General features: G+C 38.3%; 1 protein-coding gene across 1 annotated transcript in view; it reads left to right on the top strand.

Annotated features, from left to right (window-relative positions):
* The window catches only part of phf21b (PHD finger protein 21B), a 103,984-nt gene that overhangs the window by 45,617 nt on the left and 31,783 nt on the right, over positions 1-26,584 (top strand). The window contains exon 4 of the mRNA XM_088923429.1: positions 18,424-18,681. Coding sequence (XP_088779555.1) covers positions 18,424-18,681 — 258 coding nt within the window. The remainder of the gene's footprint in view (positions 1-18,423; positions 18,682-26,584) is intronic.

Genomic DNA, 26,584 nt, shown 5'->3' with positions numbered 1-26,584 from the left:
GTTATAAAGACATATTATAAAGACTTTTTGTGGCTATGATAATGCATGTAATCGGTAGTTTGAACTAGTGATAATTTTTGGCTTTCCCAGCTTTTTAGGAAAAACTGATACATCTACTAGTAATTGCAATATCTTCCTCTGAATCATCATTACTAATTATTACTGCCCAAAGCAGGAGTAGTAGTAGAATTAGTACTTTCAGTACAATAGGGCTTTATAAGTCCTGTTGGTAAATATCTCCTATGCTATGTATACTTCCTATAAAAAAAACAGATCAATTTCTCCAGTTAAGAAATAAGAAATATAACTGACCTAATTTACTGGACTGATACCCAGCATTCCTCGACATGCCAGAGAAGTTGTTCTGTACCATTATAAAAAGTGATTAAACTTTACATATTAATTTGACTTTTTGACAATCATTTCATTTTCATAAGATTGAATGAATACAAAGACATATTGTGCAGAGGGTCTGTGAGCAGGGCAGTAGTAGTAGCAGGTGTAAATGCTGTACCCTGAACAGGAACTGTTAGGTCTTTGTGGAAGGTATCAGTTCTCCGCCAGCATAACTGTGTGTGGAACAGGCGATTGAGATAAGCCTACTCCGCTGATTAAGACAGAGGTTTTCAATTGAATGTTGGAAGCTGCTGTTGATCTTATCCCGGTCCTTCCACAACATCAGAGGTAACAAGGTCTGTTCTTTCAAGTCTCTCTCCTTTAATATCTTATGGCTTTGTTGTGATTCGGTCGTCTAATTAACAGCCTGCTGAAGCCGTGCACTGTGCTTAACGCTAGTTATTCCTCACAAGAAGTCCCTCTCATCCATCCATCTGTTATCAGAAAGCTGCATGTCCTGCTGTGGGCCAGAGCAACCCCATTTTCCGTCCAACATGGGTGGAAAACAGGGAACCTGGAGAAGATTCAGATGATGATGCTGGTGAAAACATGCAAACTCCACATGGAAGGTTCCCCCCAGATCGGAATCAACCCAAGAGCTGGGACGGGGTAGCTCTAACCCTGCCGTCCCTTCAGCTGATCAAAATAGTTTACAAATGAGATCCTTTTCAAACTGTCGTAACAGTTATTATTCTTGGTTGCGGAGAATCACGGGAAAAGTACATCGGAATTTGAATTTCTCTGTTCTGTTAATCGAAACAGCCTCGCTAAAGCTGCCCTTTAGCAGTGCGCCGGAAGCCTGCCAGAGGGGCCGCACACCCGGGGGAGGGGGGGCTGTTTATCGTTCTTGCCACTTGAACAGCACATCTCCTTCGTCAGTGATGTGGAAAGGCCAGTACCCCGCTTGATTGGAAATTGGAAGCTAGTTATCACTGGTAATTGTGTAGATACAATCTAGAGATTGTAAAGGTTCACTGTAGAACCAGGTAGCCCGCTGTGCAAAGGACAGGATTCTGATCATTTCATTAACCGAAAGACATATAGCTATAACCTTTAGTTAAATAGAGGGATTAACAGATGGACAGTTAAAATGTCCAGAAAAGACAGCCAAAAATAGAAAATTTTGGTGTATACCTCTGTGAAAAGTCAGGGCTTGTGTAATTTAACTTTTCCATTTTAACTCACACAAAGTCTGCATTTTAGCACATCTCTGCCTTTGAAGACGAGGTAGGAAAAAAAAACCCATGTTGTAAATAAAAGGCAAGTGTTTCCATTCAAATGCAAATAAGTGTGGATTGCATATCTTTATGCGTTTGCACATAATAAGATATAAATAACTGACAATTATCTGCCTGAGTTATTGATTTTTTTGCATGTGAATGGCTGGTGAGAGGGGGGCCTGGACCTGTGTGCTGAAAAGCTGCCTTCACGAACGCAGCCTTGCTCCCCTCCTGCGCCGCGCTGCTCCCCGCGTGCTCCAGAACGTTTTGTTACTGGGCCGCTGGGACGTGTTGAGACGTCCTTGCTTCCAGTCTTCTTTCCTTTGAGAGCCACTTTTTCTCCTTTGCTTACAACTTCAGGGAGCATTGCGTGATGCCGCTTGTTGGTGTTGCTCTTTGTAGTTGCATCTGTCCCCGGTTATTGTCAGTGGGGTTCCATCTGCTGCTTTCCACGAGCTTAAATCTCCCCACAGCTTGCAGTGCTGAATGCGTGTGTGCAAACACACAGGCCGAGTCCAACTCTGCACCTCCCTCTCCCTCTCCTCCTGATCTATATGTACAGGAGCCAGCTGTCCCTCTCATTTCTCCTCAGAAAATGGAAAGTTTTCCGTGGATTGGCCTCTTGTCTTTGATTTTTGGAAATGGCTTGCGATTTCGCAGAAGTCACTTGCTTATACTGCTAATCGCTAGAAAGAAACAAAGGATGTTTTTAACAATTATGTCATCGGTTGTCAAAGGGCAGTGTACTGTAAATAGTGTATGTCTCGAGAATGAAGTTCTTCTTTTTCAAACAGCATTTGAATTTATTTTTCACATTCCATCAAGTTCGAAATCCCTAATAACCTGTGTTGCAACAGTCCTAGGTTGTATTTGGAAATGCAAAGTCTGTAATAGGTCTTAGAGGTTTTGTGAATACTAGAAGGACAGGAGAGACAATCTTAACGTGAAATTGTTTTTAAACTGCAGTTAAATAACTCCTGGCAATTAGGACAGGGTGATTTGATATTCATTTCTTGAAATTCGTTTTTGATTTAAAAAAACAAAGCAAAACATGCATGCAGGTGATCAATATCCTTCTCTGACACAAAGTGGTGCTTTTAAATATTTATTTTTGAAACTTCTTTCACCCAGAGTCAGTAATACTAAATGAGAATCAGTTTCATTGTGCAGGTTTGGCATCCTGGCTGTTCGGAGTCAAACACAGACAGTAGTAGTGGTTTGAAAAAAGATTAACTTGAACAAAAACGAGCCCTGAAAATGGCCTTTTATTTTTTGCAAAGCTATGTGGTTTGGCTGTGCACTTGTAGCTTCTAAGTCAGTTCTTGAAAGGTAGTTCAGCCACTGCCTCCACCCTAATGTTTTATAGTTGGGTTCATTTGCTAAGTTTTATTTTTCTGTTGCAGTCAGGTTTTTGATTAGCTGGAGTTTGAGTAACTACTTGCTCCTGGGTGCTGATGCAGCACTTTTTCTCTTTTACCTTTTTGATCGCTGCACTTTTCTCACAATGCAAACCTCGTTATGTCTCCAAAAAGCCAGTCAAGTTCAGAGACATCCTGGATCTAGCTGGCAAATATTCGCTTTTGAAAAAATATACTTTGTTCCATCAAAACTGTATGTTTTGAACATTTTGCAACTCAATGTAGAGCTGGCACTTTTCAAGGTCAAAACAGAACTCCTTCAAAATACTTAATTTTCTTGACTTCTAAAAATAATCCCATTTTAACGCATGGGGGAAGGCTACGTTCCACTTGTTTTGTGTAATGCTTTTGGAAAAAAATAAGAAAGGTTGCAAAGGACAGCAGGCTACTCTGCTACTCCTCTAATGGTTCTGAGGATCTCATCGAGCAGTTTCTGAAACAAAGCCAGTGTATTGGCTCCAATAATATGGCTTAATAGCTTTTTCCAAACTCCCACCACCTTTTGTGTAAAGAAGTACTGCTTGGTCTTATTTTTAAGTGTACTTCTCCATAGTTCCCATGTGTGACCTCTCGTTTGATTTCACTGCTGATTAAGAAGAAGACCACCGGGCTCGCTTTGTCATTGCCTCTGAGCAGTTTGAGTGTTTGAGTCGAGTTGCCATAGTTTTCTCTAAGACTTCTCAAGACTAAAAAAAAAGTTTACTTTTAGCCAATCAGTGTAGGATATTCTTTTACACATAGGAATATATTTGAATATCTTTTATGTAAACCATAGTTATTCACAATACTAATGCGATCTTATTAGTACAGAGGTCAGTTTTGTTATGATATTCCTTAATTTATAATCTTCACTTGTAACTACAGGAGGTGGACAAAATAATGGAAACACAAAGCAATTTATGAATGTTTCCTGACTAATAAGGAGTCGGGCTGCCCTTGGCATTCAGACCAGTTCTACCTGGAATACATTATTTGTCAAAATTGAGTCATTTTTCCATTATTTTGGCCTGTATATATCCTGAGATTATGTACTGTTTTTTATTGCTTCCCTACAATGTGTAGAAATTATAAATGATGTGTTGGCACCAAATGTCTCCTTCTTAAGTAGCTTCTTCAAGATCAGTTTCCCGACGTACTGTACATAACATATAGTTCTACTTCATGTTTTTGCTGCTTGAATGAAACACTCTGCGCTTGTCAACATTAAATATCATTTGCTAGGTGTTTAACCAGTCTTGAATTCCAATTGTTTTTAACTTTCTCCTGTTATTTCTTCAGCATTGGCCAATTCTTCTATTTTCTTATCTTCTGCAAACAAGATTCGTCTTCTATGACGTGCAGTGACATGATGGTTTGAATTGACTGGAACAATTTGAAACTGGAACAGTAAATTGCGAGAGTACTTTTACGGCTACTAGCAATCAATTAGACAGAATAAAAAGTAATACATACACGTGGATTCAAAGTATACCATACTCAATATTAGAATTATAGAACAAAAAAATAACAAATACAAGAGGAAAAATCATCTTCTTTATCCAGATGAGATTGCTTTTACTGGTACCAGAAACCCTACAAATATTTATTGAATGGAATATGAACTTAGGGGCAGTCCTAATATAACAAGTTGTTTCAAAAAAAGTGTGGCAGCGTAGATACTTCTGAAAAGTTTTGATAGTTTCTTTTTAATGCCATTTGGAAACAGAGGCATGTGTTATTAATTAAAAAAGCTTGGATTTCTTCTTGAAGCCTGTGGTCCTTTGGGACTGTAGATCTCCACTGAGGTATTTTCTCTCTTTTTCTCCCTCCAGCAATAAAATGTGATGTGAATTAGCATGAGGAGAGACTAAATATTAAATTTTAAGAAATAAGAACATTGCATGAGAGAGAATGGTAGATCAAACAAAAAAGACTGATTTCTTTAAAATGTAAGGGCCTGATGTTAAAGCATCATGTTGACATGAGTGTCTTTTGGCTGAGCCCTGAATAGTGAAGACCTGCTTATGACATTGATACAACTGGATGTTGTGTAAAGGTCACACTGTATATTAGCTGTACAGTAAAAGTGGAATTATGGTGTCATTAAAGCAGTAACATGTCATTTTAACAGTTTTCCTGATAAAATATGATAATTAGGGTTTAAGATTATGATTGGGTCTGAAGATCAGCTAAGGAAATGAAAAATGACAGCATTTCTGGGCAGTGTTATATGACAGTGGAAGTGATTGCTTTTAATTATTGACTGGTTACTTTATATCAATTCACATGAAGTTTACAACAGTAGCTGTTGTGTGTTCATCTCTTCACTGAACTTTCTACTTCATTTTCTTAATCATAAGTGTGTATCCTGGATTCTCCAGGTGCTGTCTTAATGTGTTCATAAAAAGAATTTTGTAGCTTGATTTGGTTACGCTCTGAAGCAATATACTTTATAAAGCCAGTCACTACGATTTTTTTTAAACATTTTCCTCAATTTTCTGCTCAGTAACATTCTGTAACTACTGACATTCACACTTCCGTGTTGCTAAAATTAGAAAGCAAACTTAAAGCTCTTGCAAATGTGTTTGCTTTCTCAGGGAAAAATGAGATTTCTGTCAGGAAATTCTGGCTTGTCTTATCCACAGATCTGTCAAGCATTAGTTAGGGAATGGATGTTGAAGTAATAGATTATGTCGGAGGTTTACACTTGGTTGTAACAAGCTTCACTCTCCTCCCATAACAACCCCCACGACAGTGATGACATAATCCCCCTAATATAAAGAGGGGCATTTTGTCTTTGCCCTTTTCTTGCAAGAACTGTGGGAAGAAAGAGAGAAACAGAATTTCTGATGTCACACTGTGACAGTACTTCTGAAATTGCCTTTTGTCCAACACAAAATGTAATTTATGTAGAGCCTGGGCTGTAGAACAAATTCCTTTTTTTTAAGTCTTTCAAATATCTATATCTACATGCAGATTAATATCTGTGAGTTTTTAATTTCAACAACAGCAATAAAAATCATCAGCACCAGAAAAAAGTTATTCCTCCACCAGGTCATGTTTTCCCAGAAAAAGCAATGATGTCCTGTCTTGTCTTTCTAAGACGAGTGAGATTTTTAGCACTACTATTTTAATGTTGAGATTTACAGGTATTTTAGACCTCAGAATCGATACCGGAATCTTAAAAGGGGTTTCTACACCAATGAATGGCGCTGTTGCAAACACATCAGTTTCAACCTTAGGATGAATAACAAAAAAGAAATTCAAATGTTTCTTGGTTATTTTTTATTTTGATTAAATATTAGAAGGCACAGAAGCCAAATATTGATGGTTTTACAGTTTGACAAGGCTTTTTATCAGAGCAAGCATTTCTGTTTTGCTCTTCAAAAGAGCGAAAAATATATGACTGTGTTAATAAAAGAGTGTATTTTAATGTGTAATGCTGTAATGTTAGGATTAAGAGCCCTTCAATGCTTGTTTGCATCTATTACAGCACAAGCTGTTGCTTTGTTCTCTTGTTTAATTTTGTACACCAGCTAGACCTTCACCTCCTGTTAAAGAGGTAAGTTAAACTTTAATCATGCTTTTAGCTGTGCTAGCTTCTTGTTTATGTCAGATCCAAATTTTGATCCACAAATATTAAGAGTCTTGTTAAATGGATTCACTGTCCTCTGGAAAACACACAGTCAAAACATAAACATAGGAAACTATAAATTCATTGTATATGCTGCTGCCAAAGAAGACAAAGACTGAGATCTGAGGTTCTGTTAGAAGAAATAATAAACTTACTGCCAGTGACATATCCTGGATGTCAGATTAATATGAAAGAGTAGCTCTAAATCAAATGCTTTTTGCAACCAAAAAAGTGTTTTGTATGTGTGCTTTGTAATTCTAATGAATTAGTTAACTTCAAAAATGAAATGTTTTTTGCATCCAGCAAGATTTTCACTCATTTTATTTCTTCAGATGTATTACATTAGATGTTTTTATTAGCAGTGGTATACAAAGGAAGAACAGGTGAAAAACAGATAAATCAAGTAAATTTAGGAAGTGGCTGGAAAAACAAATAAGCCTGACTTTCAGAAGCCGTTTGATCAATTCTGCCACAATATCCTGCTAAATGTACAGTTGGGTTCATCTCTTGCCTGAGTAGACCATTACATATAGGTAACACCAATGTAGTGCCCATCAAACCACTGGGCTACCAAACAGACTCTGTGGATGAAAGTAGGCCGACACCCCTCCCCACAGGAACGAAATGCTGCAAGATGGGATGAAGATGACCACTCAGTGTCATTAAGCACTAATTAGCATTGACTGAGCATTCTAAGGAAGTGAGTGAACCCAAATCATATCAGGGAAATGCACCCCACAACTTTGAGAAGCTCAAGAACCCTTCACTTTTGGAACTAAGCGCTGGGGCTATAGAGGTCTTTGGATTGGTGCCACACCTGTACTCATCTGTTTGTCGGGAAGATGGTAAAGAGTGATTCAGCTGATCTTATCCCATTTCTCCACTGCTCGGTAGTCCAGGTTGCCTGCCCTCATCGCACCACTGCACTCACAAACATACAGTGCCTGCTGTGATGAGCAACTAGACTTATGGTAACCCACATCTTTCTGGTGTTCTCCAAAGACCTTTTTTTGATTAAACTGACTGCTTGTAATTTGCATTCAGTCACCTGTTTGAGCACTGATAACATGATCTTTGGGTATGTGTTTCTCTCAGTGTTGCCCTTAGCTGATGATGTCTTTACCTCGGAGTTCCATGCTGACTGACATGACCTAAGACACTGTTGCTCATGAAACATAAGTGGGTTGAGCTGTCTTGGTCACTGAAGCTCCTCTTGTAGCCATAATTATAGGCAACCAGGCTTCTCCAGCATTTTAAAACAAGACCCCAAGCATGCTAGGATGTTGTTTTGCTTAATTAACACAAAATTAGCCACACCCACATGGAACCTTTACCTTTGGTATACTTTATGTCCTTCATTTACTGAAGTTTTTCCATGTGTTTTCTACTACCTGTTGTACACTGGTCTCCTTCCCAGAGAACCCACATCTAACCCAGAGTTTTAAAGGTGTCCTCATAGTAGCCAAGTAGTAGTAATTGATTCCATTTAATCATATGGAACTTGGAAACTAAAGGACCTTGTGTGTCTGTAGGACAGAGATTCCACACAGAGTTTAATTTAATCAATTCTTTTTTGTTTGTAAAGTTTTGCATCACATAATTCTGAATTTTTAGTATGGGCAGTAAAAAGGTGTCTTTACAACACTTCAGAAGAACCTAAACTGGTATTTTTATTGGGGCAAGAGTTTAGCTAACTGATGTTAAGACCAATTGCAGGCATTGCTATTCTAAATATTGTGCTAGTTTGGAATTATGATGGATTAAGATGAGATTAAATTGCATCCTGTGTTTTGCATTGTCATTAAGAAAAGACCAGAGTCGTGACATCAAAAATAAGTTGGGTAAATGAAATATTATAACAGATTCCATGAATGTAGCAGCAGAAAATATTATAATGGACCCCGGGAAGACAACAGCAAAAACAATGTGCCATATTCATGCATTACATAAGGCTAACTTACATTTTCTTACTGGTAGAGGTACAAATCAAACAGCTGAATGTCTTAGGTAAGAGTGGGCAGAAAAAAAGTCTGTACAACTGAAGTACAGAATTCCAGTTTTCAAAAGGTGTGATATCTTCTCTGATTGCAGGGTGACTGCTTTAAAGAATCTTCATGAACACCTAGCAGTGATTTTTATGCTTCGTGCAGTCAATTGGACAAGACCTCAGTTTAGTTAATGTTGTTACGTGTACAGGCTCTAGTTTAGCCAGTAAATACACAACATCTTCCAGTTTTATAGAAGTGAATGTTGAGTTCTGAGTTCTCAGTAAACATGATATTATTGAAAAAGTTAACAGAGACATTCACAAAGCAAATTTTATTTTTTCAGTTGTTGATCACTATAGAGGATTTTATTGGACTCATTTCTAACATAAATGGATGTTATGCACTTTCCCGTTTGCGTTGGTAATTTTCTGTGTAAATTGCTGTGAAAATGTATGAAAAATAAATGCAAATGCTACAGAGCCCGGAAGCAAAACTCCCTTAAAGCAGGGATTAGTCATGCTGATTGCTTGTTGCTGTAGTGATGTCATCAGCTTGTATTCACTGCCAACTTGAGTGCAAAAGAGGTGTGATGATAATTCTGTTTTTAGCTGTTATCTAATGTTAATGTTTTCCTACTTTGCTGTAGTTTTAAGGCCAAAAAATAAGTCCACTGCTGTGACACTTCTCTCTTAAACATGCAGACCAGCAGAGCAACCAAGAGGAATATGTAATCGTCTGAAAATATATCTGATGAGAAATCTGGACACAAAATGCTGTCAAAGCATCAAATGAAGACAAAAATGCTGCTTCATTTATCTAAAACTTATTTTGTTTGATTATTATTATTTTTCTCCTCTGTACTTCTGACTTGTGGAGACAAAGTAGTTATCTTTGTCTCTTCTGGCATTCCAATAAGACAATTCACATATCAGAAGAATTAGGCCTTGTGTATGATTTGCATTTAAATTGATTTATTGTCTACAGACAGAATGTTGGGCACTGGCAACATAATAAAATGGTTTGTTTTTTTCTGTATGAGGAAATTGGGTGATGAAATTAAATTTATCTTTTTCTTTCATTGGTAAATCAGAGTTTTCATGGGACCATTTTCGGTTTGCTGTTTCCAAGACATAGTAATGAATGGCTAATATAATGTACCTATGCAGCTATAGATGGCAGAGGAAGAATATTAATTATGTTCCTCTATGTAAAAAGATCTATTAAGGGTTTGATTTCGGTGCACTGTGCTAAACTATTTATTCTGTACACAAGACTCCATGGTGATGTGCCACATTAATTCAAAAATGCTTATAGAGTGGTGATGAAGCCTGAAGTCTTACTGGAGCTGATTTTGTCAGATCCTAGAAATCATTCAGCAGCCTTATGCAGCTCCTGGAGGAAGACAGTCTAGGAAAAACTGAATCGTGAGGAAAGTGTTGCAGGTAGACCTTTTCCTGTAAAGAGGGAAGGTTAAAACCCCGTTCCAACGTTGGAGGAAGGTTAACATTTTATTTTAAACAGATGGAACTGAGATGTAAGGCTTTTCAACCCATCGAGCTCATGTGGGCCAGGACCTCAGCTTTGTCAATGCAGTCTGGTAGCTTGTTCCAGACTCTCGCATCCCTTTGTGTAAGTAAGTGTCTAGTGAATTCTCAGTTTGAAATGCACTTCAACATAGTTTGTATTTGTGTCCTCCGGTTCATATTGAACTTGAACTTGAACTTTATTGCCATATGTAACCGGTACTGGTACAATGGAATTCTTACTTACAGAAAGTCTCTCGATTGTAAAACAAGTGTAAAAAACAAAAAGTGCAAACAGTGCATCAAGAGAATATACAAACAAACAGTAGACAATGTGCAAGTAAACATGTAGACAGTTTGAATGTAAACAATACAGACGTGTAAACAATGACTGGAGATGTGCAATAGATAAAAATCATAAAGAGGTAGATGGTGATGGTGTAGGTGTGGTCCGAGGGGGATGGCTAAATGTGTTCGCCAATCTCACTGTTTGTGGATAGAAGCTATTGAAGAATCTAGTGGTAAGTGTCTGTATGCTCTTATATATCTTGCCTGAGGGCAGTGGGGTGAAGAGCTCATGCCCGGGGTGGTGACTGTCCTCTGTGATGGACAGAATTCTACCACGGCAGCGGTCCTCATAGAGCTGTTTAATCTCGGTGAGACCGCAGCCGATGATCTTCTGGGCCATATTGACCATTCTCTGCAGTGCCTTTCTTTCTCGCGAAGAGGTGTTGCCATACCACACGGTGATCCCGTTGGTGAGGATGCTCTCGATGGTGCAGCGGTAGAAGTTCACCAACACATGTATTGGGATCCCCCATCGCTTGAGGCACCTCAAGAAATAAAGGCGCTGCTGAGCCTTCTTCATGATAGAGTCAGTGTTCACAGTCCAGGTTAGATCTTTAGAGATGTGAATTCCCAAAAACCTAAAGCTGGTGACTGTTTCCACTTCCGTTCCATCAATACTGAGTGGGCTGTGAGTGTGTGCCCTATGTCTCCGAAAGTCCACTATTAGCTCTTTAGTTTTATTTACATTCAAGTCGAGGTTATTGTTATTACAGCACCTAAGCAGTGTACGACTTCATCCCTGTAAGTGGACTCGTCATCATCACTGATCAGTCCTATTATAGTGGTGTCATCTGCAAACTTAATGATGCGGTTGTTGCTGTGTCTTGCTGTGCAGCGTGAGTGAACAGGGAGTACAACCTTGGACTCAGACAGCAGCCTTGTGGGGTTCCAGTGCTCAGGGTGAGTGGTGTTGATGTTTTATTGCCTATCCGCACAACCTGTGGTCTCTCGATAAGAAAGTCCAGCAGCCAGTTGCAGACAGAGTTGCACAGACCTAATCCCCTGAGCTTTGTCACCAGTTGACTGGGTATGATGGAATTGAATGCTGAACTGTAGTCCACAAACAGCATTCTCACATACGAGTTCTTAGTGTCCAGGTGTTCCAAGGCTGTATGCAGAGCCAGGGAGACAGCATCATCCACTGAACTGTTGTACTGGTAGGCGAACTGCAAGGGGTCCAGGGACTCTGTGATGGAGGAGTTGATGTGTGACAACACCAGCTTCTCCAGGCATTTCATCACCACAGATGTTAATGCTATACTTCACTGATCCTCCTGAGTAAATCCTGTGGTTTGAGTTTTTAAATGCTTGCATCATGTCCCCTCATAATTTTCGCTAAGACTAAAAAGGTTCAGTGCCTTTGGTCTATCAGTATAGGACAGAATATTCCCTTATGCCTTAGAATGGGTTTGCTCATGTTTTTTGTAAGCTGTTAACTAAAATTGTACACAGTATTCTGGTGGAGGTCTTACTAGTGCATTGCACAAATTTAACATAACATCCATTGATGTAGATTATGCACCTTCATCTATATCCCAATATACTGTTTGCCCTTTTAAGTTCTTCCCCACCTTGTGTAGAGCATGACAATGAAATGGGTCTATATAGACACCCTTCTTTCTTGAAGTGGCTTTTTCAAGACTGAAAGAGCCGTGGCTATTCCCAAGCCACCCTCAGTGGTGCTCAGCCGATAATGCACCATCGCTTGGGGCGTCCTGGTTAGACTGGCTAGTGACAGCGCCCAGGCTCGAACCTCTGATCACAGAGCTCATCCCTCGCTCTGACAAATGCCTTTACCCCTTGGGCCACTCATGAGATTCTCCCCACTGTTAGCTTTCAGGTGCTGAAAACAATCTGGCCCCCATGAGTTCTCTGTTGAAACCCACAACTTGTAACATCCCAGATACAAAACCCTCATTCTTTTTCTTATTTGCTTCCTTCTTGTTATTCACATCCAGTGGTAACATCCATTGCCTACTTAGAACATCACTCTGGTAGAGACCCACTCCTGTAGCAGCAATGTGTTGTGTGTGCAATTCCAATATTGTCTCAAAAGACGACAAATAACATGTAGCGAGGGTGTTTTGAAAAGGTGTAGAAATAGTTTGACTCCAAACGATGCTTCTCAGGCATGTCGCGCAGGTGGTCTCTCACATGTCAGGTCAGCCGTATCTTCTCAAGCAAATTCTCACTTTCTCATCCTACATATTTGTCCTAAACCTGCTGTTCTCAGACATAAGAAAGCAGACGCAATTGTGTGGGTGACGAATATGCTGTTCAGCGGCGAACAACATGTTCTCACTACAGAGGCATGATGCTTTATGATATGATCTTCAAAATTATTGAAAAAATAATAGTGTGGATAAATTGAGTATTTTCTGGGATTTGAAATTGTTTAGTAGAAGTGAACAAGTGTTATCAACAGGGGTTTTCCAAGCCTGGATTGGAGGCTGAATGACCTACAATGACCTAACACTGCACTGAAGAGCCAAGGATCATTGTAATTGTTGCTTTACCATTGTCTTTTTCAAAATTTTAGACATGCCAATTATGTTTTTGCTGTACCCACCCAATTTAGGACTAGCCAAGTGTATGTTTTTCGTGTCTCAACTCGCAGTTACAAACCCTGCCACCGCACACGGGGGACAATGACGAAATGTAGGCGGACTATTCTGATCCATTAACCCAGAGCCACTTGTGTTTTAACACACACTGGAGGTTCAGGTTCCTCACCAACACCAACGCAAGCCTACAGGAATTGTTGTGTTGCTGAAAGGCAAGAATGGCCTGGCCAGCTAATCAAAACGAATCCCTACCCTCTGCAGTGCTCAACCGATTATGCACCATCACGTGGGGAATCCTCGGCTCAAACCCGGGACTATGAGAGCTTTACCTACTGGGCAGTTTAGGAGGATTCCCAAGATTCTGCATTTTTAGGAGTCAATGTCAGTTCATTTCAGATTTAGTAAGAATTCTCTAGGTACTTAAGAAGCAATGGAAAAACTCAGTACAACCCTAGATTAGCAGGACAGTTTTAGCAACTTCATTTTCATTGCATGATTAATAAAGGCTGAAGCATCACTATTTTGATTTTAATTTTGAGATCTCCTAATTAACCTGTTTTAATTTGGATACCATTCTCTTTTACATCCACATACTATGCATATAAATTAAGTACCCAGTAAATATTTCTTTCTGTTGAAACACTACAGTTTATAACTACAGAAAACAAAAAGAAATTTTCATAAAAACAGATTTTGGACAAATCATCTTTCAGTCAGTGTTGTGAGTGAAACAGTTATGTTATGCTATCAGTGTTGAGGGGAACAACAGCTCCATTACAATAGTGTTCTGATTAAACAAGGCCTAAAAGTGTGTTGCTGTTTGTGTGCTTAAATTGTCATCCTGTTTTTCACTCCATGTCTTCAGCATTTCTACAAAGTGATACAAAATAATAGGTTTGTCAGAAATAGCAATCTTCACAACCTTATTTTTTTTTATGTATACTAGAGTTGTTGTCCCCAGCTGCAGTTACTTCAACTTATCACCATAACAACACCTGCATGCCATGTGTTCACTGATTGGAGTAAGCTTACAATATTGAGGGCTTCAGCACCAAGATGAATGAATGGTCTCCATTTGTCTCCAAGGAACCATCCTATGAAATCAAGATAATTAGAAAAAAGCTGGTCCAGAAAAATATTTTCCTTTTAAAATAGTTTTCATACAGATTGTATGTTTGAGTATTTGCTGTTATGCATTATTATTCATAATACTTTGAAGTCGTGCTCACCCTGAAACTATGTTTTTTTATTTAAATACAAATTCAATTATTTATAATAAGACATTGTATTATTAAATGTGCAAAACAACTGGTAGTTATGGTTCTATGCACAAATTAGTTTTCTGTTTCATTCATAGTTTCATTCATAGTCAAAGCTGCACAAGAACTTTCAAATTACAATTCAAAGTTCTGCTGTTTCCTTAGCAGTGTTGCTGCTTAAAAGAAAGAAAAGCTGTTGATGAAAAATTCAGTGTCCGAGCCTTCAATTTTCAAACATTCCATATTATTGAAGCAGTAATTACTTGCACAGTTTTAAAGGTTAATATCAAATGAATATATAGGTAACCTAGCTTTTCTTTTATTATCGGTGAATGTTGAAATTTGTTATTACAATACGGGTCTTTCAGAAGCCAATCTTTTCTTCTTGTTAGCTGTGCTGATAAAGAGCCTCTTGCTAGCAACCTGACAGTTGAACTCCTCTTTAATTCTGTTCTTACTGTTTGTGCTGACACCTTAACACCATTCTTCAGCGTAGCTCCTGATAAATATCTGCAATACATACGTTATGTGTTTGAATGTGTATTAAATTGAAAAAAAATATTACAAAGAGGGAATTTCCTGAAGTAACTTTTCTTTTTACTGTTGAGATTAAGACTGCTTAATTACTTTTTGTAAGCTGTGAAGATAGTAGACAGAGTGCCCTTTACGTGTAGCTAGTATTGCTACTGTATTTGTAAGTTTACACAAGCAAGAAGGTCCAAGGGTAATATATGACCTGGGTTTATTCAAGTTTAATCCTAGTGCAAGCTTTTATTTGCTGTAACTGTCTCTCTTTGAACATTTTTTCTCTTAGTTTTATTGGCTGACAATCAACTCCTGTAGCATTGAGCTGAATCTGTGCCTCATTAATGTGATGTACTAAAATATGAAAATGTTATTTGCTCTTGAATTAAAAATGAGTTAACAGTGGTTGAAAACCTGTACTCAGGTGAGCTGTCTAAGGGACAGCCCCCTCAGTTCCTTTGGCACCCTGGCATAAATGAGTATTTTTATTCCCTCCCTGTAACACCCCAAACCCCTCCCATTGTGCCATAGTAGGAGCCTTTTTGCCATTTTCAGTGGAAATGTTAACAGGTGACCTTTTATACAAAAGGAAGCAACCTGTTATTGAACAATAATCATGGTCCAGATGCTCTCTGGTAGTCCTAAATCTAGTGGCCTCCATTGATCCCCTGAAACAATGAGAGATTAAATCCTGGATGAATGAAAAATGTCTGTTGTATTCATAACAGATTAATAGTGTTAATTAAATGTGCATGATTGACAGGCATTTATTTTGTTTTGTTTTATTATTTTACGTAACGGAGTCTGTCATTTTATGTGGCTATAGCCCTTTTGTATTAATAGAGGTGAAGAAGTAAACACAAAACACTTCAACCAGTCATCTGTGAAATTCCGCCTTAAGTTTGGTCACCTTCTGATTTTTAAAAAATCTTAAAACAGACTTCTGTAAGCGTTTCGATTTTGCATTTAGATTGGGTTGCTTAATGTTTCAATCATCAGAATGAGCAAACAGATGAACTTTTATACTCCTTCTGTGATCCATTTAATTTATTTGTAACAGTTTCATTTTAAAATTGCGAAAAAAAATTGACAGATGATCAATTCCATGCAAAATGACAAGAAAATTATGCCTCTCTCATCTTTTGACGTTTGCAAAATGTGTTTGCTTAGCATTGAAGTATCCTAAATGTCGTTGTCTGATTTCTATCCCTTATGTGCATCAGTTCAATGGCATTTTCTGAATTCCTCAGAGCTTAAAACCAGCTCCTTTTGCTAGATCAGTTCAGCTGCACAAAGAGCCAGTATTTTCCTAAGGTTAAAAGTGTGAGCCAGTCTTTGGTAATACTCTTTGAAAGGAATTAATTACTTTAATCATTTCTGAAAACAACCACAAGAAACTTCTAATGTAAGAATGTAACTTTGTGCTGAAAAAAAATCGACTTATTTTGTATTTTTAATGAAGGTATATTCTTTACACTTCAATGTTTCTAGTTTCTGTAAAAATCGGTTTATTTTCAAATCAACTTCCACATGAATTCACCCAGCCTTGATACTGTTTCACTTATTCATTTTTTTGGTTTCCTTTGCAAGTGGGTTTGGGAGAGGTGAGTGTGCCTGTAACCTTCTGTGTGTTACATTTCTTAGCTTGTTTAACATGTTTTTAGAGGGAATTAAGTTGCCTGCTCGGTAGCACACATCACAGATTTTATCACAAAGCAGGAATTTAGATGCCAGGAAGATGCTCCCAATTCTCTCTAACCCCCCCCCCTCTTCCCCACCCCCCATACACATCATCCATTCTCCTCCCTTTGCAAACTGTAATCCCTTAAATTTGCTCCACATTAGTGTGCAGACACCCTCCCCAAACACACACAAAAAAACAGCTCTCAGTTGAAGGCTCCTCCGCTGATTAAATATGCAGTGTCTCAGGCAGCAGCTTCTAAATTAATCTCAAACTAACCTCCCTACCCCCTCTGTTTTTGTTGCTCCTTTATGATTAATATGGATACTTACATTGCCTCTGTGTGCTGTACTAGTGATAGCTAGTTTACAAAAATCTAAAAGGTTTTAACGATTGTCTATTATTGCCCTGTAAGGGTTCTCTTTGATTTTACCGTATTTCCCTTGCCTTTGAAATACAGTCATTAATTAGATTGAATATGTCGTATACAGTATACTGTATATATGCTTACTTTTTTTTCCAATATGTCATTCCTTAACCATCTTTTCTCCTTTCGTTTTTGCTCATGAAAAGCATACTTTTTTAGAAGGCAAGTTGAGAGAGAGAAAAGCAAACGGCTGTAGTTTTGTTCTGGTCTCTTTTTCATTCTGTCGTTTGATGTTAATGTCTCCGGGTTTAAGCAATGGTCAGCGGTTGAATTTCGGAAGAGCTTTTTACCCGGTCAGGCCATGTCCTTTGTTTCAGTCATGTCTTCTCAAGGAGCGAGCAAGACAAATAGAGAAACAGAAAAAAGAAAACCCTGTCGTCAACACTTACTGCCTCGACGAGAAACACAGCCTCAGCTTTTGTGGGTACATAAAGGACACACAGTAGTACACACAGAGCAAGGCTGGCAAAAAAAAAATAGTAGTCGTGGAATGACCCCTAAATTATTTAGTGTTAATTTTATTTATTTTTAGCCGGGATGTTTGTGTTTTATGATTATAAATTGTGTGCCAACAAGCCGTACTTAACCACGGCTTCAAAATACATTTTCTTCAAAGAGTGTGCATGTGTGTGACCAGCATCCTTATGAAAGGCTGCTTCTTGCCTGTGGGGTGCTGCAGCAGTCAAATTGAGCCAGTGCTGAGGCCTGTTCTGAAGCACAGCTATAATAAGCCTCACTCTGCAGCAGGCGAACTAAGCAGGTTAGAACACGAGCACATTTTGTGCTGATGAATAAACACAAATCAACAAGGAGAGAGAAAAAAAAGTTTGCAGGATTCATTTTTCCCTTTGATGATGCTGGAGAAATGTAACACTCAGCGTGATGGAAGACGCTGATATGTGACAAACAGGATAAACAAGCCTTTTGTTTCAGAAGGTCTTTTCCAGCAGTGCTCTGTCTGCTTCTTTTGTGCTTGGCAAAACAGTAGCAAACACAGGCTGAACCTTTACGATTCAGTAATTTATTTTCCTACTGGATAAGAATCTGTTTTCAGCGTTAGATTACAGATTGCAGAACAGAGCACTCTCAGATAGTCACCGATGAGGAGAAAAATGAGTGGAGCGACTTGTGGATAAATGACAGGCCTGTTCCTAGCACGTATCACAGTGCCTGATGCACTCTTTGTGCGTCCCATTCCTACCGTCATAAAAGAGAACTAATTGCAATGCACATGAGTCCTTGAACCAGTTATGTTCCACAACGAGAAATGGTGTAAAATGCACACGGAGCTCTGCTGGATATCTTTGAAGTGTGCTGAATGAGGAGGTTCAGCCCCTCCTTCACAGGAACGTAAAAGGTTTTACACGGTTTGCGTTTTCTGAGTGTACGTTTCACACTGGGGATGTTAAATAGGCCTTATTTTTTAACCTTACCAGGTTTTTTTTTTGCTTTCTTTCACAGAAGCTTGCAGTAAGAAGTTGTCCTGTTGGGAACACCAAACCCATCTCTCTCATCAAGCCACCCAACCAGAGCATAGCAATTTCAGTGGTGCCGGCAAAGAATCCTGTTTCCATGGTTACCGCACACATTAACGGACAAAAGGCAGCAAGTACTGAGCCACTGCAGACAGCCCCAATCAACCTACAAACAGCAAATAAAGTGGTGGGAAACAGCCTAAACTCCGTGGGAAGGAGAGTCGCAGAGATACCAAACTCACAGGTAGAGAACAAGCACTACAGCTCTATCAACTTTTTACAGTTTAACAAAAGTTGTTACAGACCATGACGCTGTTGCAGAATATAAGCCAGTAAAAGCAAGTTTTCTGACTCTTGTTTTGGAAGTACTTAACTGGAGAACATCATGATAATTTGTGTTCTTCTTCTCTCACCTAAAAGGAGGTTTTCAGCACCAGCAAGTATTTTGTATTTCAAAAGATGTTTCAAAAGGTTCAGAATCTCTTTAATGGATTCCCTTAGCATATGTAAAATGTGGAACACATACTTTTTCAAATTTTCAAAGTCTCAAATTGGCAGTAGTTTTAAATATTTTCTCAGTGAAGAAATTCAAAGAGGATGTGGGGCCTACCTTTAATTTCTTTGTGTTGATAATAACCTATTTATTTATTGAGGTCATTTTTCATTCTTATAGTTGACACTTGAATTACATGTTACATGAACTGATTCAGATCAGTTTCTGTCATTGTTTCATTACAGACCTTTCATATCATACGCTTGTTGAAATCCTACTTAATAAACTAAGGGGCAGAAGTGTTTGGAAAAGTGTAAAGTCCCACATTGGCAGTGGTGCCAGCAAGTAGTTGCAGTGACTGCTTATAACCTCAAACTCACTTAATGGATTGAAAAACACATAAAGAAGTGTCTCACAACTGGTGTTTGAAGACTCCACAGCCCAATGACCTTTTAGTTTAGGCAGACACAATTGTAGGTCACTGAAAAAAAAAACATTTGAGAAAAATAAAGCCCTGATGTTTAAGGAAGATACTTTTCTTGATTAGTTAACTCAACACAATCAAAGTGGTAAAATCTCACAACGTTACGGCTTATAATTATATATAGAATAATTACAGATTCTAGAAGCCACATTACTAATGTTGTGCTTAATAGCCAGATTTAAACTCTTGTTTTCATAATTTGCAATTTTTTTTTCAATTCTTCCTGTTGTCCAGATTGGTATATATTGTTTGTAGCAGTGTCTTTTCCCAAGGATGTATTTTTGTGTTTCTTGTAAGATTGAGGTTGACAACAGTTATTGCTTATTTGCTTTACTGTGTGACACACCTTCATTCATTTTCAGCTCAGTTGAAGTGTGCATCCTGTGGCTCGCTACAAGACAGAGAAGCCAACATAAATGCAGTTTATGTTGAATGCATTTTATGTTCGGTCTCAAATAACAACAAAGATTAGATTATCTTCAATTTTATTTGGCTTCATTTCAAACCAGTTCATTCTTTTATTTTTTTCCCATTTGTTTGAAATACGTCACATACTATTACATTATCACACTTGAAAACATTCCAAGCACAGACAGTAGCTGTTGGATCACAGCCTCACTCAGCTACTGTTTGTTCCATCTGTGTCTCTGTCAGTGCTGTAGCTGATATGCTTTTTTAATCGAGTTGCAATGCCTGAGATCTGGTCTGTTCTGGGTACTTAAGGACCATCAGTTAATACTTTGGTGTGAAGTCAGCTAGTATTAATTTTAGACTTTGATTTCCATGCTTAAAATTGAGCCCTTGACAAAATAAATGTGTGCACAGACATTGGCTAAATGCTAGAATATCTAGTGGAAGAAAGGAGCAACATTCATTCAGCCATCAAAGAATTGATAATAGGTTTAATTAGTTATTATTTTAATCTGTGTATTTATCCAAATTATATACACAGTAAAAGTAATATTTTTTTTTCTATTTAAACATGCGCACACACATCCATAATATATGCAGTAGATAAAGCTTTGTGTTCTGTATTTTTAAGTATGCAGTATTGCGTCTCATTTTTTAAGACTACTGATGGGTGGGTGTATTTCTTCAAAGTGTCAGTCTCATCAAACATACACCAGATTTTGCGTGGTGCATAAACATTGCACGTCACACTTTATCGCTTAAGGTTACATGCTTCTGTTCTTTTTGAGTGACGGATTTAAAACCAAACGCAAAAGTATGAAAATAAAAAATTAAACAGAGACCAACCTGAATATATACATGAGCATTGGTTGCTAAAGAATGCTGTTTGTTTCAGCAGTAAATAGCACACAAGTCCTCATTATGTAATTTAATCTGAATTGAGGTCAGAACCAACACACTTCATAAATACTGTTTTGTTTTATACCTCATCTGTTCTACCTTCTACTCTTGTCCCTTGTCTTGTGTACCTGTGGTTGTGAACACATTTATCAATGTCTACAGCCTAACTGTAGTTAATTTCTACTGTTAATTCCTCTTTTCGGTTTCCAGTTTAATTCGGAAATTGTTCTTTTCAGAAAGTTCATGACTATAAGCAATTCAATGAAGAAGACACATTTGAAAGTTATTTTTTTTGGCTCTGGTCTTTGTTGTGGGTTATATCAGACAGCTCCACAAACTTTTGAAATAAAACAGTGAAATCAGGCAGATGGAGATGTCTTTAAACAACAGTTATTTCTGTTTCATTGGCTATCCAAAGATTTTTTTTTGCCTATTCCACATATAGAAAGAAAATGATTAATGTTTTGTTCCCCTCACCACAATTACAATCGTGATTGAAGCCAATAGGCATTTTTAGCTTTTTTCTATTTTTGTTTGGAAATTTTCACCAGAAAAGATTAATTGATGATTCACTTCTGATAATCCCCTGCTGAATTTGTTTAAAGCATTAAGATACTTAAGTAATACTGTAGGTTGTCAAATTAGGCAGCAAAAAAACATTCTTACACTGTGTACTGATCTGTTTATGTCACTAAAGTACAGTTACAAAAAAAGCCAAGATGATGTTGAAGGTTAAGGTAATACATGGAAAACTAAAATATATTTATAGTATCGTTTATGCAACCCCTCTCTCCAAACTAACATTTTTCTGAATGCCCTGTGCCGTGTCTTTGTTATCTCCTCTCCTGTGGCACTACAGAGATGCAGTAAAATGGGTAACGCTCTCTCCATTCAGTGGGACAAAACAGTTGTTGAAGAAATTATAGCCATTACATGACTACCTGCAGCATTCTGGGAATGCTACGTGTTGCCATTTTACTGTGATGGACAGTCAGGAATATCAGTCAAATCAGTTGTTTCTGACTACGGCTGATTCCTATATTGTATCATAGCGCTTGGCATTAGTAGAGCTCACAGATGTCTGAGTCCATTTCCAGTTTCTGTCCAGGGGTTTAATCGAACCTTCTCTAATTGAAACCCCCCTGTTCCCAAACAACAACAAGACGTGTCTTGTCTTAGACTGTCTTATGCGGTCACATGAAGCATTAGGCCTTCGTTCTTCGTTCACTGCTCCCTCGTCATATCCAAACCTGGGGACAGCCCGCGCTTTTCACCAGCGACCACGTTTGATTTTATGAAATCAGAATTATGACCCTTTTTATTTGGCTCCCCTTCTCTTGGAAATTCTACCCTCCAACTCCAGCTGACATGCTTCATAAGCTTCAACAGTGAACTCCATTACCGCGGGAATGGAATAAAGTGCCTGTTCAGTGTTTTATCAGCCTGTAACTCACTGAGCTGAGGGTGCCTGCCTGTTTGCAATCCCTGCAAGCAGCGACCCTTCAAAGATTTTTTTTCCCTCTCTTTCTCCACCCATCATTGTCAAGACAAGTCAAAAGAGGGTCAAGCAACTTTATTGTTTTACCGTTTTTATTGTTTTATTGTTTCTGGGTGAAATCCTAAGGGGTTAGTATGGCATACAATTGAACAGCTCCTTCCAGCTGGCTCATTTATGGCACCATACAGAAATTGAATACAAAGCAGCAATGGTACTGTGGTCCTGTGAATGGATTAGTAGAGAAAACATTAAAACATTGGTGATACTGTTGTGCCACCTTGGCTGGTGTGTATATACGTTGTATTCTTACAGGAAAACAAATCTGACCATATAAATTGATTTTGGGAGGACAGTTTGTTTTAGGTCTTTCATGTCAGTTGTTAGAGATATATTTTGGATATAATTGTAATGAAACCCAAGCATGTGACTCGAAGAAACAAAGACAATTGCACTTGGCAATATTAAGAACTGTTACAAATCAAAAGTAAACCTTAATATCTGTTGAGCTGTTCTTTATTTACCTCATAACCACGGCCTAAGATTAAACCAGAATTTGTCATATTACCTAGTCCCACTTCTGTGATTTCTTTCTTTTTGAGCTTTTTTAAGTTGAGTAAAGTAGATTTTCATAAACAAAAAAATTATTAGATGTAAATTATTTCAGAAATTTGTATAATGTGCGAGCGCCAGAGTGGTGTGATGGTTAGCAATGCAAACTTACAGCTGTTGTGTCCTGGGCTCAGTTCCAGACAATGGCTCCTTCTGTGTGGTGTTTGCATGTTCTCACCATGTCCCTGTTGGTTTTCTTCAGGTGCTCTGGTTTTTCTCACATTCTAAAGACACAGAGTAGTTTAATGGTGTTGTGACTGTGTTGTTTGAGAGTCCAACCACTGGATACACTCTAGTTTCATATGCCATATGGGGATAGACTCTGAGACACTTGACCAGGACCAGAATCATTGACCTTCTCCCAACAGATAATATCAGGCTTTCTGATAATGGCCGGATGTTCCTGGCTTGCAGAGTAACGACTATCACAAAACAGTTCTTCAAAAGAAAAACAATTGAAAATAAAAGCTCATCCATATACCCACCCCCTGGAATGAAAAAAAATGTATTGAATGTTTCTAAAGCGGTCATAACTTGCACAAAAATAAATGTGCCAAATTTAGCAATTTAGCTTTATTGCAATGTAGCTACGAAAGCACTGGAACTTACTATGTATCCATTAAAGTCCCATCGTTTTTTTTATGCCTACTCATGTTCAAATAAACCTTGTTGTGTTTTTTTGCCTTGTTAATATCTGTGTTTCTAACATCCACTGTCAATAAAGATGAAGCACGGTCAGCTGGTAAAACTGTTACACAGCATGCTAATGAAGATACTTTTTAAGCCGTGTGCTGCATTGAAGGCAAAGTTTGTAGTGCGTGTTGTCTGCTGAATTGTTTAGTCCTTTTGAGGATATTTTGCGAGATTGTGAAGATGTCTTAATACATTTTGATCAAGAGCCGAGGTTCTTTTTCTCCTCTTCACCTGCGTGAAAGAGGTATCTGTTTGCCTTTCTCTGCCCTGAAGAGCAGAAAGCTCTCAGGCCATCAGTGTCACTATTTCCTGTCTACGCTGGCAGTGGGAATTCACTGGGCTTTCATGGGCTTCTGTTTTCCCCCTCTGCTGCCAACTTCTGGATTAGAACAATTCGTAAGAATCCTTTTACAAAGATGTTCATAGTTGTAAAGTGAAAATGTAGACATAGACAAATCCTTCTCAGCCTTTTCTTTCCCGCCACTCACTTACATAGACGTATAGATTTTGTAGCTCACTCCCTACCCACACACACACAGTACATGTCACTGAACCCCAACTCATTGTTATTAATGTTATGATCAAGGCTGCCCAAGACTTGTTTCAGTGTTTAAGCTGAATTTGCTTCAAAGTGCGCAGTTGCCTTATCCTGGTAGGAACAGATGACAGTGAAACACTCTCTCAGACATTCTCGGTTTTGTTTTTTAGTGTGTGTCAGACACGCACCAGGCGCGATTCTTCCTTGAACAGTCTTAGGGGGCAGTCTTTGTCTGTCTGTATACACCAGACATGCAACACAATGCTTTGAATACTCTACAAAAGTTTCTCTTGATGTGACTTCTATAAAATGTCATGTTACACCCATTGACGTCTGGTCGTATACATCCTTAAACATAATCTTTTTGAACATAAGCATAAATCATATATGGCAAACATTATTAAGTTTAAAAATTTGTGTAGTCGTTAGTTCAATATCTGGAGATCTGAGGGACTAGTTTTCATTCTCATAGTAGTTCTGAATATATTTTAAAGACAGTCCCTAAGAAAATGGGTTCTGTGCCTTTCTGAAAAAACAAAACAGAAACAGCATCCTCCAGCACCCAACAAAAAACTAACTAAATAAACAAGCTAATACTCACCATGGCAGGGAATGGTGTATTGTTAATCGCCTGCCATGACGTGGCTTTTTTCTAACTGGCTCTAGTTTTGGAAAAACCTAAAAATATAACTTCTGTCATGATTCATGGTTGTATGGATCTGAATCTAAATGTACTGTTCATTACACAAGTACGTCCGAGAATAATAACTCGTGTCTGTGCCTGTGAATAGGTGGGAGCATGCCTAATGCTTGTGGGAAGCAATTTTCTGTTTCCCAATGTGCTGGTAGTACGTTCCGAAATGGGCCCAAGACAAAATGACAAAGACTCCTTGATATTTTTGCTAATGGGGCTTCGAGAACAGCTTGAAAATGATATACATATAGTGCTTTGTTCTAACATGACCTTCAGCTTCACACACTCTTTGTTTTTAAGGAAGACTGAGTGGGAAACTGCATCATTGTGCAAGTTACAGAGGAGTAAGTAGATTCCACTCTGGAAAACAAAAAAAAGAAAACAACACACCAATTTACCAAAAAAAAAGCCTGAAGAAGGCTCCACTGCTGAAGCATAGTTTTTCTTCTTTCATTTTTCTTTTTTAGTGTGGAATAAACTTCTTCTTGGTCCTACTGTATATTTTTAAATCCTTTCTAAGGAAAGTTGGATTTCACCCCCTATTTCAAGCACTATTATTAATGAAGATCATAAATGTCTGTATGTCCTAAATGGGGTAGGATGAAGGAACCACAGACAGAGTACGTGCTTGTCTGTTTTAGCCATTTATGTGATGGCTTTTTGATCTTGGGCATCACACTTTTCTAATGGGAAAATCTTTAAAAAAAATAAATATAGGGTGGCTCGTGGCACTCATTAGGCATTGCAAGTGACAATAAAAAGCAACAAAAACATTCATCCAAAATCTAATCATGAGCATAATGAATAGATTTTTCTGTAGAGCATCTCCTCATGTTAAGCTTCGCCAAGATTGCCAGCTTGTGAAGCTGGCATTTCTCAGTTCTCGCAGAACCACTTTTTCAACGCCCTGCTCGTTGTCCTCCCAGCATTCTCTTATGCCCGTCAGTGGGATTCTAACAGTACATCATTAGAAGGAGAGGAAGGCCTGGGGGTTGCTGTGTTTACTGCTTTCCTCTTAGTAAGGGCTGGAGCTGAGAAATTTACATCACAATGCTCAGCTGAGGCTGGGCTGCTGGCTTGACCTGCCCCTCAGGGTCCTGGAGGTGAAAGGTCTGTTCATTGACCCTTTCACCCTCCCTGGGCGTGAGCAGGTCTCTGCTACTGAGGAAGTGGATAAACACAAACCCATGTGTGTGTGTACATGGAAGGAGGGGAGGATTCCCTGACATTTTTATATGTGGTGTTAGTTTGCACCATTCCTTTTCCTGAAGGGGATTTGACAAAAGACACTTTGGTTGTACCATTGACTTTGCTGCTTTGTTGGAATAGCCTTTGCAATGCTAAATGAAATTGTTTTTCAAATTATCAATCAATTATCAATTTATCAATTGTTTTTCAATTATCTTGTTTCCGATACAGCAGCGGCAACAGTTAATTGTCAATTAAACTGTAAAAAATTGGGTTTTTTTGCTAACATTTGGTGAAGTGAGACATGCCCAAGCCCAGATATTGCAAACAAACAAAAACATGAAAAATTAACACCTTCTTAGTCGCCTGTACACGCATGAAAAAAATACCTTTGTCAATTCCAGACCTGTTGGGATATGTGTCTTCTGTTGTGGGCACAACACATTCTACAGTCCTTTAACCTATGACATTTGAATAACTTATTTAAGACATGCTCGGCTAAAAATGGTCTGTTTCCTTTGTGTTATAGTTTCTTAACTCATCTAAAATTTAGTTTGAAGGCCACACCGATAGAGTCTTTCCTTAATATTCTATGTGTCAACTATCAATAAAATCTTTTCAGACTGAGCAGAAGAAAAC

This window comes from Atractosteus spatula, chromosome 8, assembly GCF_055471065.1.
Source record: "Atractosteus spatula isolate fAtrSpa1 chromosome 8, fAtrSpa1.hap1, whole genome shotgun sequence".
Classification (NCBI taxonomy): domain Eukaryota; kingdom Metazoa; phylum Chordata; class Actinopteri; order Semionotiformes; family Lepisosteidae; genus Atractosteus; species Atractosteus spatula.
This window is presented reverse-complemented; position numbering and strand designations above follow the sequence as displayed.